Source organism: Phyllostomus hastatus, unplaced genomic scaffold (assembly GCF_019186645.2).
Source record: "Phyllostomus hastatus isolate PE091 unplaced genomic scaffold, TTU_PhHast_1.1 phas_contig_40, whole genome shotgun sequence".
NCBI lineage: Eukaryota > Metazoa > Chordata > Mammalia > Chiroptera > Phyllostomidae > Phyllostomus > Phyllostomus hastatus.
In genome coordinates, this window is record NW_025333872.1 from 1,187,059 (window position 1) to 1,203,897 (window position 16,839).

The 16,839-nt window shown below is 40.4% G+C and overlaps 1 protein-coding gene and 1 pseudogene across 3 annotated transcripts in view; both read left to right on the forward strand.

Annotated features, from left to right (window-relative positions):
* CUNH6orf89 (chromosome unknown C6orf89 homolog) overlaps positions 1 to 16,839 on the forward strand; it is a 38,093-nt gene that overhangs the window by 1,871 nt on the left and 19,383 nt on the right. For 2 of the 3 annotated variants that reach the window (XM_045844043.1, XM_045844045.1), the window contains exons 2-4: positions 5,140 to 5,247; positions 9,058 to 9,265; positions 9,720 to 9,933. In XM_045844043.1, coding sequence (XP_045699999.1) covers positions 9,077 to 9,265; positions 9,720 to 9,933 — 403 coding nt within the window. In that variant the 5' untranslated portion in view covers positions 5,140 to 5,247; positions 9,058 to 9,076. The remainder of the gene's footprint in view (positions 1 to 5,139; positions 5,248 to 9,057; positions 9,266 to 9,719; positions 9,934 to 16,839) is intronic. The other variant, XM_045844044.1, reaches the window with a different exon arrangement.
* Positions 11,630 to 15,087, forward strand: LOC123822121 (annotated as a pseudogene).

Sequence of the window (16,839 nt, forward strand, 5' to 3'; positions counted from 1 at the left end):
ACTTTAGGGTGGCAAAACTCGGTCTCTTTCAGTACATCAAAGTTTTGACTGAAGTTCACATAGCCCAACTTGCATACCAGAGAGAGGCCCTGTTTGCCCTTTCTGCATTGGACCAAAACAATTTTCAAGACCCAGGTTTAATCACTTCCTTTACAGCTACCTTACAGCACCACAGAGAATGTTCAGTATAAGGTTCCTGACCTGCCTACCTAAATCTTCATTAGGCTAATATATATTTTAAAAATAGAAGAATAGAAAGTAAAATCAATAAACCAATAATTACATTAAATTAGTCTGAGAACAGAATGATCATTTTAGGTCCTTTCTTTTTCTTTCTTTGTTTTTTTTTTTAACATTTTATTTGTTTTTGGAGGGGAAGGGAGGGAGAAAAACAGGGAGAGAAACAATGTGTGGTTGCTGGGGACTGGGCCCACAACCCAGGCATGTGCTCTGACTGGGAATCAAACCAGCGACCCCTTGCTTTGCAGGCTGGCACTCAGTCCACTGAGCCTCACCAGCCAGGGCTTAGGTCCTTTCTGTAAATTTGTTCCATAGACACTGATGAGGTTCCACATCTCTTAGGTGAATTTGCATGTCTGTTTTTAGTTTCCCATGTTGTTATTGCCTCTATTTATCTCTGCTTTTGAGAAAAGATTTAGTGTGTGTGAGAGAGAAGATAGATGTAATATGAAGTGATAAGAGTTGTGTTTAAGGTTCAAAGTTTGAAAAGGTTTTAAAATCAAGGTTGGAAGAAAGAGTTCAATCATTGGACAAAGCACTGAGGGCTAGGCTTTGTAAGCAGAGGGAATTATATGTATGAAAGAAAAAGATGTGAAACGTTATGTTAGTAAAGAATGTGAAGAAGGAACGGGAAATGAGAACGAACAGGTAGGCAGTGACCACATTATAAAGGGCCTTGCTAAGTAATTTGGACTTAATCTTATAACAATTAGTAAGTCTTACAACAATTTAATTTGAGTATTGGGACAAATGTTTTACATACATCATTTTACAATTCCTTAACAACACTGTTGGAAAGACATACTTACTCCCATTTTATAATGAAAACTGGGGCTTGGAGAAGTTAAGTACTGTCTCCTGGCCACACAGTAGATGGAGAATCTGGTATTTCATTCAGCTTTTTCCAGCTCCAGTGCCTGTATTCTTAACCACCATGCTTGATTGTTCCCCAGCAGGGCATGCGGAATCAAGGAAGGAGTTTAAACAGATGAGTCATGTGAAGCAATTTGTGTTACAGAAGAATAACGAGTGTTGAGGATCAAGGGTAGATTAGCCAAGAGAAGATAACCTGAATGTGTAGAGATTAAATACATTTTTGTGATGGTCCATGGGAGAGAGGTTTATGGCCTTAACTGCCATTAATGTAGAGCTAAAGAGGAGGTGATGAATGTGAGAACGATAGAGGTAGAATTGATGATTTAGTGATTGATTTATTGGTGAGGATGAGAAAGGAGAAGGAGAGGTTTTAAATTTGGAGAACTGGTGTTTCTATTAAGAAAAGGAATGTAGTTGGAGAAATCGGTTGCAGGGGAAAAATAATAAGTCAGTTATGGACACATTACATGTAGGGGACTGTAGGAAATTTGGGTCGTGAGTTCGGGAGAGTTTTCTAGATTGGAGAAGAGATTTGGGGCTTACTAACAGCTGGTTGTTAAAGCCATGGAGGGAATGAGAAGGTCAAGGGCAGCTATGATTAATACCAACATTCAGGCACAGAGACTCTGGGAAGAGAACTAGAGAATTATGCCAAGGTTTGAGAGCACCTGATAGGGATAATGGATAGCTACAGCAGCTGCTGCAGAGAGATCGGGTAAGTTGGTAACTGAAAAAACGTCCTTTGGACTTGTCATGTAGAAAGCCGTTAGTGGCTTTAGTGAAAGCAGTATCAGTGGTGTGAGGGGGACAGAAATATGATTTTAACAGGTTAATAAATGAATGGAGACTTGAGAAATAAGATGAAGTGATGCTTTCTTTTTCCTTTTTTCTTTTTTGAGCTTGGCTCCAAAGAGAGAATACAGTGCATGCATTGGAAGTCTAAAGAGGAAGCATTATTATTTTTTAAATAGTGGAAAGTGGAAAGGTGAGGATAGGAGCAAGTAGATATAAGTTTTTTAATGTGGGGGGCTCCTGCTTCAAAGATGTCTATGTCGTACGAGGGAAAAAACAAAACAGAATCTGTCCTAGATTTGAGTTGACCAAAGAGACCCAACAGCTAACTGTGATGTGTGGCACATTGGTTGGGTCCTAGATTTCTAAAAAGAAATATGGGCCCTGGCTGGGTAGCTCAGTTGGTGAGAGCGTTATCCTGATATGCCAAGGTTACATTCCAATCCCTGGTCAGGGCACCTACAAGAATCAACCAATGAATGCATAAACGAGTGAAGCCACAAATCCATGTTTCTCTCTCTCCCCTTCTTTCTCTCAAATCAATTTTTTTTTAAAAAGCAATATGACCTTTTTGGAGGGACAGTAAAGGAAATTTGACTACGGACTGGATAGTAGGTAACATTAGAGAATTAGTCATTTTAATAGTTATGATAACGATGCCTAATGTTCTATAAAATAATGTCCTTATTCTTAGAAAATGCATCCTGAAACATTTAGAAGTGATTTTGTGATGTGTCACAACTAACTTTCAAATAGTTCTGGTAAAAACAGAGACAAACAGAAAGCAAATACGGCCATGTGTTATCAATTGGTGAATCTAAGGATATACAGATGTTCATTGTCTGTTTCAGTGTTTCTGGAGGCTTGAAATTTTCAACATAAAAAGTTGGGAAAATAATGAAGAGGCATATTTTCAGCGAGTGAAAAAAGTCCTAGACTCTTCAAATCTCATTGGGCAGAGATGGCCAGAAAGGGGACCGTTAGATTCAAGTGATGATAAGAGTGAAAAAAATAGAATTCTCTCCATTGTAAAGTTTAAGTACTTATTGCAGTTTTAATTTGCTACTCTTTTAAGTTATATTTTATCAATTATTTTTTCTTTAAGTATGTCTGTTATTGCTTAGTGGTTTTTATTATAATCCAAAGACCACATTTTTCCCCTGTAGTAGAACATACCTTCAATTAATGGGGATCACTGGACAAAATATAATGGAATATATTATAACACTAAACAATGGATTATCATACTACATAGGTAGCATAATACTAAAGAGCCTAGTAGGGGAAAAACAAAATATTTCTATGGATATTGTGCCCATTGCTGAAGACTGGGACATATTTAGATGGGCTTTTGGAACTTTATTTCTCAACTGTAGTGTTTCCCTGTTTGTGTTTTATCTAAATGAATCAGCATTGCCTCTTAGAGTTGCTGAGCTGGCATAGCTGTTTAGTTTGGAAAACCGAGAACCTCCAGGCTTTTGTTACATCAGTATTTAGGACATATTTATATCACTAGAGGAATTCTGTATTAAACAGAGCAAAGGAGAAGTTTACATTTAGTCTGAACTCTTAACCTGTTTTCTGCCTTAAACATTTTTATTGATAAGTTTTATTAGAGTCATTCTATTACAACTCTGTCCTGTTTTTTTCCTATACTTAGACCCAGAAGGAGTTATGGAGAACATTTCATTAGAGCTCTCAGTTTCTTCCTCCTATTCTTGAAGTACTCCTTCAAAAGTAGACAGCCCCTCCCCCTGGCTTACCTCCCCCAGGCCTCTCTTGGAAGCAGGCTTTAGCCATCTCAGAGCTCTTGTAACATTTTGAGCAGGACAGTTCCTCACTGTAGGGTCTGCCCTGTGCACTATAGGGTATTTAGTCTTCACCTACTAGATGCCAGTAGTGCCCCCTCAGTTTTGACCATCAAAAATATCCTCAGACATCACCAGATCTCCCCTGGGGAGCAGAATCACCCCTAGTTGAGAACTGTTCTAAAGCAGTGTCTCCTTGTTGGGGGTGTTCCTCTGGTCAGCAGGGAGAACTGCTCTCCCAGTGGTTCTGACAGTTCAGCATGTCCAGAGTGGTACCTGCGTGGAACCTTGGTTTTTGTAATGCTGCTAGTGATCCTGCCTATGCCCTGGCAGGTATAAGCCACTGTTAAGAGTCAAACTCACTCTTCAGAACTTCCCTCTGTAGCAAAACTCATTTCTGCCAAAGTCAGACCTGCTTTCTAGAGGTAAAGGGATTGTAACAAGCCTCAGCTGATTTCACTCAGTCCCCACATATTTGATGTTTAGCCATGACTTTATGTTTGATTTTTTTTAAGGGATATGGTTTTATTTTTATGCAAACTCTTGTGTCTGAGGGCTGACTTTCACTAGATCGCAGGGAGGGAGCTGCTCTGGCAGTATGAAACCGACCAAAAGACAAGATTTTTGTTATTTAATTAACATCATATCCACTAGATGCCAGTAGTACCCCTCAAGTATTACAGTCAAAAATGTCTGCAGACTTTCCAAAGGTCCCCAGATGTGTGGGTGGGGGTGGGCGGGGCAGAATCCCCCTAGTTGAGAACCAGAGGCAAAAGGAGGGCTTATTATCAAGACTCCCACGTGCTCTTAGAAATTGCAGTAAATTTTCAGTAACTACCCTTCTAATAACTTGGGAAGTGTGTTAGAATATCAGGGAAGAAGGATGTACAGTTTGCAAAAATACGTTCAGTATCGTAATATCATTGTATACTTGCATTATAAAAAAGACACTTGTTTTTGCAATTTAAACTAGGTGTTTGGTGAGATTGTTATGCGTATCAAAAGTGGACAGAGGTTTGCAAAAGTTGTAAAAGAGTTATCAAAATTGATGATAGTTGCTCCTTTTAGCCTCACCGGCAGTCTGTTGCGTGCACCAGTGTGATGTTCTCCTCTGCCCCGGGGTTCTACCTGTGCCCCACTGCCCGATTTTCTCAAAAGTTTTTACTAGGTTTTTTTCTACAATTCCCTATGCTCTCTGCTAGCCCTCTACTGAGTTTTAATTGATTTTGACTAGGTAATGTTGGATAATTTATTGTAGTGTGCTTAAGTGAACATTATTCCTGCTTACTTGCTTGGTTGGTTGCTTGCTTGCTTAGAATATCTTTGTTAATTTGCTAGGAAAAATCTATCTCTGGAATCATTAGTCCACAAAACCAAGATGTGAAAACTGTTGTAATAAGTTATCGCTTTATTCTTTTTCCAGGACTCATTGTCGCTGGTAACTGCCCAGTTCTCAGCCACTCAGTTGTGATAATCAAAGGCCACGGTGTTGTGGTTTCGGAACTGCCGTCTCAGAATAGGAAAATACTTGGTAAGGGAGGCAGCCTGCATACAGGTCAAAAGCACCAACCCTGAAGTCACACTTGGGTTCGTGTCCTGGGGGGTAATCAATCCTTTTGAGCCTTAGTTTCAGCGTCTGTGAAATGGGATTCATCACACTTTCCTAAGGGACTGCTCCAATGAATTTACTGAGATTTTTTTGTTGTCCTTCCTGAGAATTTACTGAGAATGTATTGTTCTCCTTCCTGAAGTGTTCATACACTCTTAAAATTTTAGAGCTAGAAGAGACTTAAAAAACCTTCTGGTTCAATCTTCTGATTTTTGGATTTAGGAAATAGACCAAGTAACTTAGCAGAATCATGATAATGTAATAAATGCCACAACAGGGGTAAGTTCAAATTCTATAAATATACATTTTAAAAAGTCTTTATTGAGGTATAATGTATATGCCAAAAAATTCACCCACTTAAAATGCACAATTCAGTGGTTTTTTTAGTATATTCACAGTTTTGCAGTCCTCACTGCAATTTAAGTTTGGAACATTTTTGTCACTCTAGAAAGAAACCCTGTCAGTTATTTCCCATTCCTCCCACCCTCTCCTTTAGACAACCACTAATTAATGTACTTTTTGTCTCTATAGATGTGTTTATTTTTCACTTTTTCTATAAATGCAGTCATATAACATGTGGTCTTTTAAGACTGTCTTCTTTACTTAGTGTTTTCAAGGGTTATCTGTGTTGTAGCCTGTGTCCACACTTCACTCCATGTTACTGTTCAGTAACACTGCACTGTGTGGATGGACCTCAGTTTACCCGTCCATGCAGCAGTGCATGGACATTCGGATTGCTTCCACTTTTGAGCTGTTATGAATAATGCTGCTTAAACATCCGTGTGTAAATTTTTGTGTGAACATATTTTAAATGCTCTTGGGGTCATACTTAAAAGTTGAATTGCTGAGTTATATGGTAACTGTTTAAATTTTTTGAGGAACTGCCAAACGGTTTTCCAATGCGACTGGACCATTGTACATTCCCGGCAGTGTACAAGAGTTCCAATTGCTCAACATCTTTGTCAACACTTGTTATTATCTGACTTATATTATATCCACCCCAGTAAGTGGGGAGAGGTATCTTACTGTGGTTTTGATTTGTATTTCCCTGATGGCTAATGACACCAAATGTCTTCCATAAGTTTATTGGCCATCTGTATTATATCTTCTTTGGAGAAATGTCTGTTCAAGTCCTCTATTGGATTATTTGTCTTTTTATTATTGAATTGTAAGAATTCTTTTTTTAAGATTTTATTTATTTATTTTTAGGGAGAGGGAAAGGGAAGGAGAAAGAGAAGGAGAGAAATATCGATTAATTGCCTCCCACACAAGTCCTGACCAGGAACTGAACCTGTGACCCAAGCATGTGCCCTTACTGGGAATTGAACCAGGACATCACCCAACTAACTAATTTATACCAGTTAGGGCTGAATTGCAAGAATTCTTTATGTACCTGAATGTAGGACTTTATCAGACACATAATTTGCAAATATTTTCCCCCATTCTGTGGGATGTTTCACTTTCTTGATCATTTGCAGCACAAAAATTATTCATTTTTGACATAGTCCAACTTATCTTTTGGTGCTCATGCTTTTGATAACATCTAAGCCATTGCATAATCCAGTGTCAAGAAAATTTTCCCATTTTCTTCTAAGAGTTTTATAGTTTTACCTCTTAAGTTCAGGCCTTTGATCCATTTAGATTTAATTTTTAGATAAGGTAGAAGGTAGGGTCCAACTTTATTCATTTGCATGTGGATATCAAATTGTCCCAGCAGCATTTGTTGAAAATATACATTTTTAAATAGAGTTCATGCCATGCTTTTATATAAACCTTGAAATGGAGGCGTATATGGCCTTACAAAATGAGTTTGAGCTAGAGCACACAGTTTGGGGAAAGGATGTGTCCCCTTTTGTGCGTGGTGTTCTTCCTTCCCTCTCCCAGTTCCTCAAAGTCTACATGACCTGCCATTCGAAGTCTGAGTCTGATTTAATAGCATTTGTTAAAAGCTCTGTTTAAGGTGAGTCTAGTGTGGAAGCATGCTTCAGAACTAGTGAGTTAAAAGGTTTATAGTCACAAAGAGGACCAAACAGGAGTCCTTAGCAGGTGCTGTTGGAAGAGAGAGATGCTGAAGTGGACTGCTGTGTGGCCTTCAGGCCTCCTTGTCTCTGCTGGACCTACATGACTGTTGTCCTCTGCTCTACAGGTGGTGGCATCTCCTTACTGGAAAATAGAGTTGTACCATGCCAGTGGTTTTTGAGATTAGAAGCTCTTTGAGGATGCAGTATGTGAAATAATAGGACTTTCTGCATTAAAAAAAAATAGAAGACAGCATAAATCCCAAGCACTGCTTTTCCTACTATAAATGAAGAAAAATAATGTTTTATAACAAAAGCACTTTTTTAAAAGAACTAAATTCATTTTACAAATGATGCAAAGAGAATTCTTGCCATTTTACCTTTGATTTTATAGCCACCTTGAAACTATTTGTCTTTAAAATAACTGTGAGAATGAGTTGGATCTTGAAATTAGTCATAGATTTTTGGTCTTTTAAGTATGTAAAATACAAATGAAATGCCCTTTGCTGTCTAAAACTGTGTTTATGGAAAGGCATGAGGACTGCAGCCTGCAAGGTCTGAAGGGCTCCCCTGCCGCGGTGTTTGTGTTGCCTGAAATCCTTGCTCTACCGGGAGCAGAGCAGATCAGCACCTTCCTCGGAGTAAACCTTGCCTTCGTGATCAGTCCCTCCTCTTGTGTTGCTAAAAGGTCTGTTAAGGAGAAAATTCTGAGATGTTCTAAATTAAATTACAGGGCCCAAACCAGAGAGTGAAAGAGGCAGAATTGTTAGTCTGTTAATGCCTGGGGGTTAGCTAACAAAAGACTGTTAACATTTTTTCCAGTGCCTGTTAGAACTTTGATTAATTTCTAGATGGCTATTTGCTAGATTATTTCAATCAGGCACCGTGAAACTCCTGGAGCCTCCGCGTGTTTTCAGACTGCTGCGGCAGCCTGTCTACAGGACACTTTTTCTCTGCCTCTGTCCCAGAGTTGGCCCCGCTTCCCCCTCTCCTACCCTTCGTCCATAGTTAATGTCAATTTTTTTCACGGTGCCTCTTTCTTCTTTCTTTGCCCTTGCTTGATGTATAAAAATGCTTGCAGAACCCTGGGACAACGGGCATGTTGTCTTTTCTACCTGTCCGTGCTGCTGGTAGTTTAAACTCCATGCCCCGAGACCAGTCTTCTTTTTGGCTGGCATTTTTGTCTCAATAAAACCTTACTTACAAAAAGACTTTTGGCCTTGGAAGTTAATTTTTGTTTGTTTGTTTGTTTCACAGGTCTCTCTGGTATAAATGGAAAGAAATAATTGATCAACAGCATTCTCCATTATCTATTTCTTTTTATTTTAATAAATCACCAATAGCAGATCACCAATACCAGATCTTTTGTGATAAGTTTCAGAAATCATTTGGGATGGCTGTTTCACAGAGCTGTTAGAGATTTATTGTGTTGTAGACCAGTGCTGCTCAAAGTGTTTGGGTCCCAGCACAGGTCTGTAAACCGTTTGTTACTAGCTTACACTTAACCACACCTAAAAACTTGTGTAGCACTACCTTGAGATTGTCTTACATGTTCATCATGTTTTATAAAAGCATTGGCCTGCAGTGGATTGGGAAAGCACAAAACTGTTCTTCCACACGGATGGTCAAGAAGCATTGTTTGAAAGCAAGTGGCTTTGAAAAGAAAGTACTTTAAAGAAACCATCCTTCCTTTTACATTTGTTTTCTCTCTCAGGGATTTTGCATTGGAAGACATGGATCTTGCTGCCAATGAGATCAGCATTTATGACAAACTTTCAGAGACTGTCGATTTTGTGAGACAGACAGGCCATCAATGTGGCATGTCAGAAAAGGCAATTGAAAAATTTATCAGACAGCTGTTGGAAAAGAATGAACCTCAGAGAACGCCACCCCAGTATCCTCTCCTTATAGCTATATATAAGGTAAAAATGTGTTCTGACTTGGACAAGCTTAGATGGGGCACAAACTCCTCAACTTTCTCCCCGAATACTACTGTGACTGAGTCCACCATTGCACCTTGGTTTCTCTATGAATAAATTGGCCTTTACTCTTGTTACCATGTGTTACTAGGAAATCTGACTATCTTGTTAAATGTCCTAGATGAAAGCTGTGTATTTATAGTTAATCTCCACTTGTGTATCTTTTTAATGGTGTACATACCACCCGGTTATATGATAGAAGCTTGGTGAGCCTTGCAGTCCTCATGGTTCTCAAACTTTCAGTGCTTTCAGAAGTGAATATAAATGGCTTGTTTAAGGAGATGGATTAGTTCTTAAAGCACATTGGAAATAGCAGAAGAGGGCTGTTCTTTTCTTGGCATTAAAGTATTTTGTTTGCTGGGATAAGCACTAATCCTTTTCCTGTCTCTCCTTGTAGGTCATTGGAACCCTGGGATTCATCTTGCTCACTGCCTACTTTATGATTCAACTTTTCAGCCCATTACCACCAGAACCAGTGCTTTCTGGAGCTCACACCTGGCGCTTACTCATCCGTCACATCCGGATACTGTCCTTGCCCATTACCAAGAAGTATATGTTAGAGAATAACGGAGTTCCTCTGCATGGTCACAATGAAGACAGATCCTTTCCAGGTAGATGCTGCATTACTACTTAAGAGATACAGCCTTCTTGACAATACTGTATAAGATGGGAAAGGAAATAACATTTATGGACATCTAATGAGAGGTACTTTTCCTATATTGTTTCATTTAATTTCAGTCCTTACTAAAACTCTGGGATAGGTTTTATTTTCTTCATTTTGCATATTGAGAAACTAAGGCTCAAAGAGATTAAGAGCCTTAATCTCGTCCGAAGAACATACCTGATGGAGCCAAATTCAAACCTTGAATCCGAAACACACATGGTGGGGATGAGTGTTTTTATTCACAGGAAGGGTTTGAATGTATCTTTACTATCTTTTTTCTTTCCTGTGATCCCAATCCCTAATAGATACTTTAACAAGTAGCTGTTGATTTATGGAAAGCATCTGAGTTCAGCTTGCTTTTAATCAGGTCCTCCAACAGCACACGGCCTGTTGGGCTGGGCTTTTGCCTGGGTATCTCCCGCTCTTCCAATGTAGTCTTGTCTCTCTTTCTCACAGTGTACTTACTTATTTAGTGTTCCTGAATGTACAGTTTTGCCAATAAGTTGAATTTAAGAAACATGTACATTTGGTAACATTGCATCAATGACAGCATAGGAATTCCTCGTCTCACAGATCCTTTGAGGAGGTTCCTTTGAGAATGGTGAAACATGTGGTAAGACTTAAAATTTACTTTTTTGAGAAAGACTACAAGATATTATTTGGGAAGTTTACTTTTTTAGTGGTTTTAATGTTATTTGCCCATACGAAGGAATGTGTAAATTAATATCATAAATGATCACAAAACTCCCGTGTGACCGTGAAACCTTGAGAGCCAGCATAACTATTTAGGAAAGACGTGTTCTCTTCAGAAAACATGTTTGTTGTCTTCAGAAAGAATGTGCCAGTTGAAGCTAAGCCTTGTACTCGTAATCAAAGACTAATCAGTCATGAAAATCATCACGTGGCTTGGGTCTCCTGTGGAGACTTGTTGTACACTTGAGGAAATCGTGGAAAGAGTTCCAAAATTATGTCAAAATCAGAGAAAGGAAACATCATAAGTCAAACAGTCACCTCGTGAGTTTTTGTTTTTAATTCCAAATACAACTTCCTGTATTGATTGGGAAAGTTGTTTTTGAAAAATTCATCAACAAAGCTCAAAAAAATGAAGTTTCCAGTTCCTGTCAGGAAGGTCCAGCGCACACGCAGGGGAAAGAGCCAGAGCAGCTGCTCAGTCGGGCCAGCCGTGCGGGTCCTCAGAGGTCCGGCTCCTGGGCTTCCTCCTCTCGCCCGCTCCTGAAAGGCGTCTTCTGCTCTTCGCCCGTCAGAGGGAGTCAGTGTGGCTTTTAAGGCCAGCTTGATGATGGCACTTACTTTGTTTTCCTTGCCCTAGAAAGTAAATCTTCATAGGCTGCTGAATTAAGAAAAAATGGGTTAACCAAAAAGTTCGTTTGGTTTTTTTCCACGAGGTGGCTCTAGTAGCGCTTAGTTGTCTTTAACTTCATTTGAAACAATTTTGTTAGATTGTACTGTGTACTGCAATCAGCATGCATTAAAAAAAACAAATTGGTGAACTTTTTATGTAGCAGTTATAATATTGAAGATGGAAGAAAATAAGCAGTGTTCAGCATATTATGCTTTACTATTTCAAGAAAGTTAAAAACACCACTCAAATGCAAAGAAAGATTTGTGCAGTGTATGGAGACGGCACTGTGACTGATTGAATGTGTTAAAAGTGGTTTGCAAGGTTTTGTGCTGGAAATTTCTCACTGGATGATGCTCCATGGTCACGTAGACCAGTTGAAGTTGATAGCAATCAAATTGAGACATTACTTGAAAATAATTGTTATACCATATGGGACATAGCCGACATACTCAAAATATCCAAATCAGTCAAGTTATTGGTGAAAATGAAAATTGTGTCTTTTATTTTACAGAAAAAACCACATGGAGTTTTTGGCCAACCCAATAATAAAAGGGACATGATTGCTCATTTTTTAAATTGGAGTTTAAAAATTCAAGGAATGTTAGTGTCTTGTCAACAAGCTGATTTTTTTTGGTCCACTCCAAATAAATATTTTGCCTTGCAGATGGAAATAAAATGAGTCCTTAGAGCTCAGTTGTAAAGAGAGAACATTGGAAGGGTGTGGTTTTAGCTCTTAAATGTTTTTGATTCTATTCAAGGGCTGCTTTTACTTGTAATGTGAATATTGACACCCCTTATTTCCCTGTGTGTGATAATTCTGGGACGCTATAGACCTATAAAGATCATAGCATTTGCATAACACTTGGAAAGAAACTTAAGAATGCATCATGGTATAGGGAATAAAAAGAAATATATTGGGGAGAATTAATTTAAGAGGGCCAGGAAAGTAAAAAAGTTCAACTCTCATTCCTAATGCCATGGTACCAAAAAACAGCTGCCCTTCCCTTCGCACGCATTACTTCAAAGTACCTTTGAAGTGCATGCGGAGGAGAGGGCTGTGGCAGAGTCAGCTCCCAAGGGAAAGCCCTGGGCTGTCTTCTTTCCTTAAGGGCTGGCCTGTCTGGTGTTCCCAGGGTCAGCTGACACTCCCCGTAGTGGCATTTTGGGAATGATGGTGGGGCAGCAGGACAGTGGCGATGTACTAGAGGCACCTCCAGCGAAGGTGGTAGGTTTCCTCCCGTGATGGTGGGCAGTTTTCCCTCTTGACTCCACCCAGGGAGCAGAAGGCGACAGCAAGGAGGTTGTTTCTCTGGGGTTCGCCCTGGCAGGAAACCCCACCCTGAATCCTGTCGAGCATGAAGTGACACCTGCAGTGAGTCATGTAAACATCCCTCTTTGCAGCAGGAAATAAATAAGATGACACTTAGTACTTACCAGATGCCAGGCCCTGTTCAAAGGGCTTTCCACGTATCAGCTAATCTTTACAGTATCCTTATGAAGTAGGTTCTTGTTTTATGCCTATTTTACAGACAAAGACATTGAGGTACATTGAGATTAGGTCAATTGCCCAAGGCCCCAAGGCTAGTCAAGTAATGGGACCATGATTTGAACTCAGGCAGCCCATCCTCAGAGTTTGAGCTCTTAACCCCAGATGTGAGTAGTTTGTAGCTACACAGTGCCTGAAAAATAGGAGTTGAGTTTGATTCAGCAGTTTTGCACTCCGTCTTTCTCAGGTCACCAGACGCTTTCTCTCTCAGCTCCCTAGACCCTGAAGAAAAGGTTCCTTCTGGCTGGTACTACAAGTCCAAAGATAAGCAATCCTCCAAGCTATTGGTCCTTTAGAATTTTCCTGAATTAGTCTTTTCCTAGGCGTGCAGCCCAGCTTATCTTCCTCCCTGTCTGCTCCATCACAGGTAATGTTTGACTTATTGTTTGACTTCATCCTTGCACTCACCAACCCACAGTTTTCCCTTCGTATTCTCAGTCCCCCCCACACCTTATACTTTATGTCCACTGTGACCCTGCCAGCAGCCATTCTCTTGGCTTTCACCTTTCCGTAGAATCACTGAGTCCTAGAGCTGAAAAGAAACTGACCTATTATGTACCCCAACTCTGTACGGAGGACATTGCGGCCAGGAGAGGTGAAGTAACTTGCTTACCCAGCTAAAAGTAGCAAACTCACACTTGAACTTCAGTTTCTTCACTCTAGTGTAGCATTCTTTCCATTACACCACACTTAACTGCCTGCTGTCTCCATCCTCGTGAAGCCAGATTCCAGCATGTTAGGCTCGATTATTTTGTTTACTTTGAGCATTTACAATTTTTAATTATAAGACCATTAATACTGAGGAGGCCTGGGATAGTTCTCACACACAAGGAGAAGGTGCATCTTTGTATCTGTGCTGCATTATTGGAACTTCTTGCATCCACGAACTTTCAAGGGAAGGTTGAAACATCGAGGAGTGTTGGGAGTAGCAGATCATTTACTGACTTAGAACTCAGGACCTAATCAGACTTAGAGTCTAGGCCAGGGCCCAAAGATGAAATGCCTGGACCTCAGGCAGTGCTTATTCTTTCATTCTCAAGTAGAAGAATAAGGCATTCCCTGGGGCGATAACACCAGCTCTGTCAGGCATTACTGTGCATTAGGCACCATGCGTCTTTTCTGTCTGCACCACAGGCACTTAGGGCAGTTACCGTTTTTGCATTCATTTCAAAGTTGTGGAAACTGATGTGCCAATGGCATTCACTAACTTACCTAAAGTTTCATATTTAGAGACATTTTTATGCAAGGAGATCTCATAAATATAAATAAACTCTTTGGTTTAGTATGGTTCAAATGCATTTCTTCCTGAAGGCAAGGCTGTTGGCAAAATGCTTCCTTGGGTTTCTTCCATCACTGCCGTGATGAAAGTGGCCCTGGACATCCTGCTGCTCATGCAGGGGACCTGGCTAAGGGCACCTTCACCATCCAGGCTTCATCCCTCCCTCACTCCCAGGGTCTAGGAGAGGTGCTAAGGAAAACAGGCTGCTGTAGAGTAGCCTGATTAAATACTGAGCTCGCAATAGCGAGAGTCCCAGAAACTTTGTTGTGAGTTTTGCAGGCTTTTCTAGGGTACATTTATGATACAATAAATGTAAAGAAGTTATATGTAATGTGAGCTCCCAAGATGGTGGCGCTCCGGCACGAGGCTGGGGCTGACCTGGGAGAGAAAGGTGTGGTGCCCATGGGAGCCGGAGAAGCGCCCAAGGACATTGAGATGGCAACATACACACATGGTCAGCACAGCCTTTCTCTAGGAGATGCAAACCTCAGAAGATCGGTGGTCATCGAAATCATAGAAAAAAAACTGAGTATCTCAGAAAAGAAAAGACTTTAAATATGTACAGAACAATGATGATTGGAACAACAGCTAGTTTCTCTGGACTGCTGGCAAACTTCATTTTCAGACACTGCTTCAGGGTTACCCATGACACTTTGAAGACATACGCATCATCGACTACACTTCCATTTTTGTCTACTATAGTTGCTTATACGCTCCTTGTCACAGATGCTTTGTATTCAGGTAATACAAGTCAGGAAAACAGTCAGAAGTTCCCTGGTTAGCATAGCATGTGATGTTTTGTGTCCCACTGCTTTGGCTCTTTCTAAAAACAGGCGTCTGGCAGTGAAGTATCATACTGTCCCACTGCCACCAAAAGGAAGAGTTTTACTTTATTTAGTGATGCTTTGTCAAACAGAGGTAAAAGGAATGCTAATTCCTCTAGCCTTTCAGATGGCCTTTGGAATATATAATGGTGTACAACATGCAATATTTGAAAGTACATTAGAGAAAACTGTACATGAAGATTGACCAAGGAATGGATGGATTTTTTATGGTGAGGGCTCAGGTATTGTTGAAAGAGTTCAAAGTAACTCTGGACAATTTGTTCCTGTTCTTTTTGCCTAGTATATACAGGTTCTCAGTAAATATTCAGTAATTCAATTTAAAAAGTTATATTTAATCTTTATTTTGAGGTTTTTCCAAATGTAGACTACTCATTTGAATTTTTTCCTCATGGACTTAATCCTATTGTTAAAGCTTCTGAAAAATGAAGGTTTCCTTCCTTCCTTCCTTCCTTCCTTCCTTCCTTCCTTCCTTCCTTCCTTCCTTCCTTCCTTCCTTCCTTCCTTCCACCTATCCATCCAGTGAGTGTGTACTGAGACTCCACTGTATGCCAGGCACTGCTCTCAGCAGGGCAGCAAACAACGCAGACAGTTCTCCTGCTCCTGTAGAGCTAGCCTTGGCTTTGTGCCTTTCTTCCCTATCCTTTTCACCCAGAGGTAGGGTTTTCTTTTTCCTGGGAATAAATCTTTTTTTTTTCCTTTTCTCTTTTCTCCACATTAATAATCAGTATAAAAATACTCTCTCCACTCAGAATTCCAGGGCCTGTTACAGCTGTGCACAGTGAGCCAGCCTGAGTGCATTTTCTCTGTAAACAGCTCCCAGGCATGAGGAGGCCTCCCGACGGGCCTTGGCCCGGCTCTTTTCTGCAGGACACCCGACTTGCAGCGGAGGCTGGGAGATTATTGTTTCTGCCTTCAGGAGGGTAGGAGGTTACAGTTTCTGCCTTTAACTTTTTAGGTCATATTTTGTTTCAGAGACTGTTTTTGACATCTCAAATGAAATGTTTCTAACTCATGGTGAGAATTTAGAATACAGGCCATGAGTTTTATTGAAGTCTTATATGTGGCTTTTCATTTGTCTGTCATACCCTTTTTAAAAAATATAAAATAGCTATATAAGGAGGATACCTAGAGTAAAGAAGCCTTGGAAGTTAAAAGAAAGTTGGGAAGTTATTAGCCAACTTCCATGGACTTTTCTCTCTTTTCTGTCAGTGGATAGAAACAGAAGTGAGAGACAGCATGTGTGGAAATGCAGCAGAGCTGTGGGTCGGAGTGGCAGGGGACGGTCAGCTCTGTGCTGTTGGCTGTTCTCCAGGGTGATCCTTGGTCACTCTTTTGTGTGATGGCTCCAGCCAGTTGTATAGAGATCAGAAAACACCTTTTCACAGAGATGGAGACCGAGTTGGAGTCTGGGCCCTTCTCCCTTTGCTGTTAGGGGTCCCATGGCAAGGGGGAAGAGCCCTAACTGTTCCCAGCACCCGGGCACCTTACTGCCTGGCTGTTCCTCAGTCCCTTCTCACCCAATAGAAGCACATTCTTCATCCACATTGGTCATCTCAAGGTTGCAGAGAAATCAAAAGTATCTCTTTTCTTGAAATTCAGGCTCCCCTAGTTCAGGGGGATGGCATAAGCTACCCCATTTCAGTGATCCTTTTTCCTCATTACTCCCACTCTTCCTTTGCTGGCTGCCAGGCTGGCCACAGTGCCTCTCCTCTTGCCTTCTGAGGTGACTGAACTCTACGTTTCAAAGTTCATACTCTCAGCATAGGTTTTCATGGTCTCCAAAGAAATTTTTATTTGGAAAAATACATAAAACACTTACA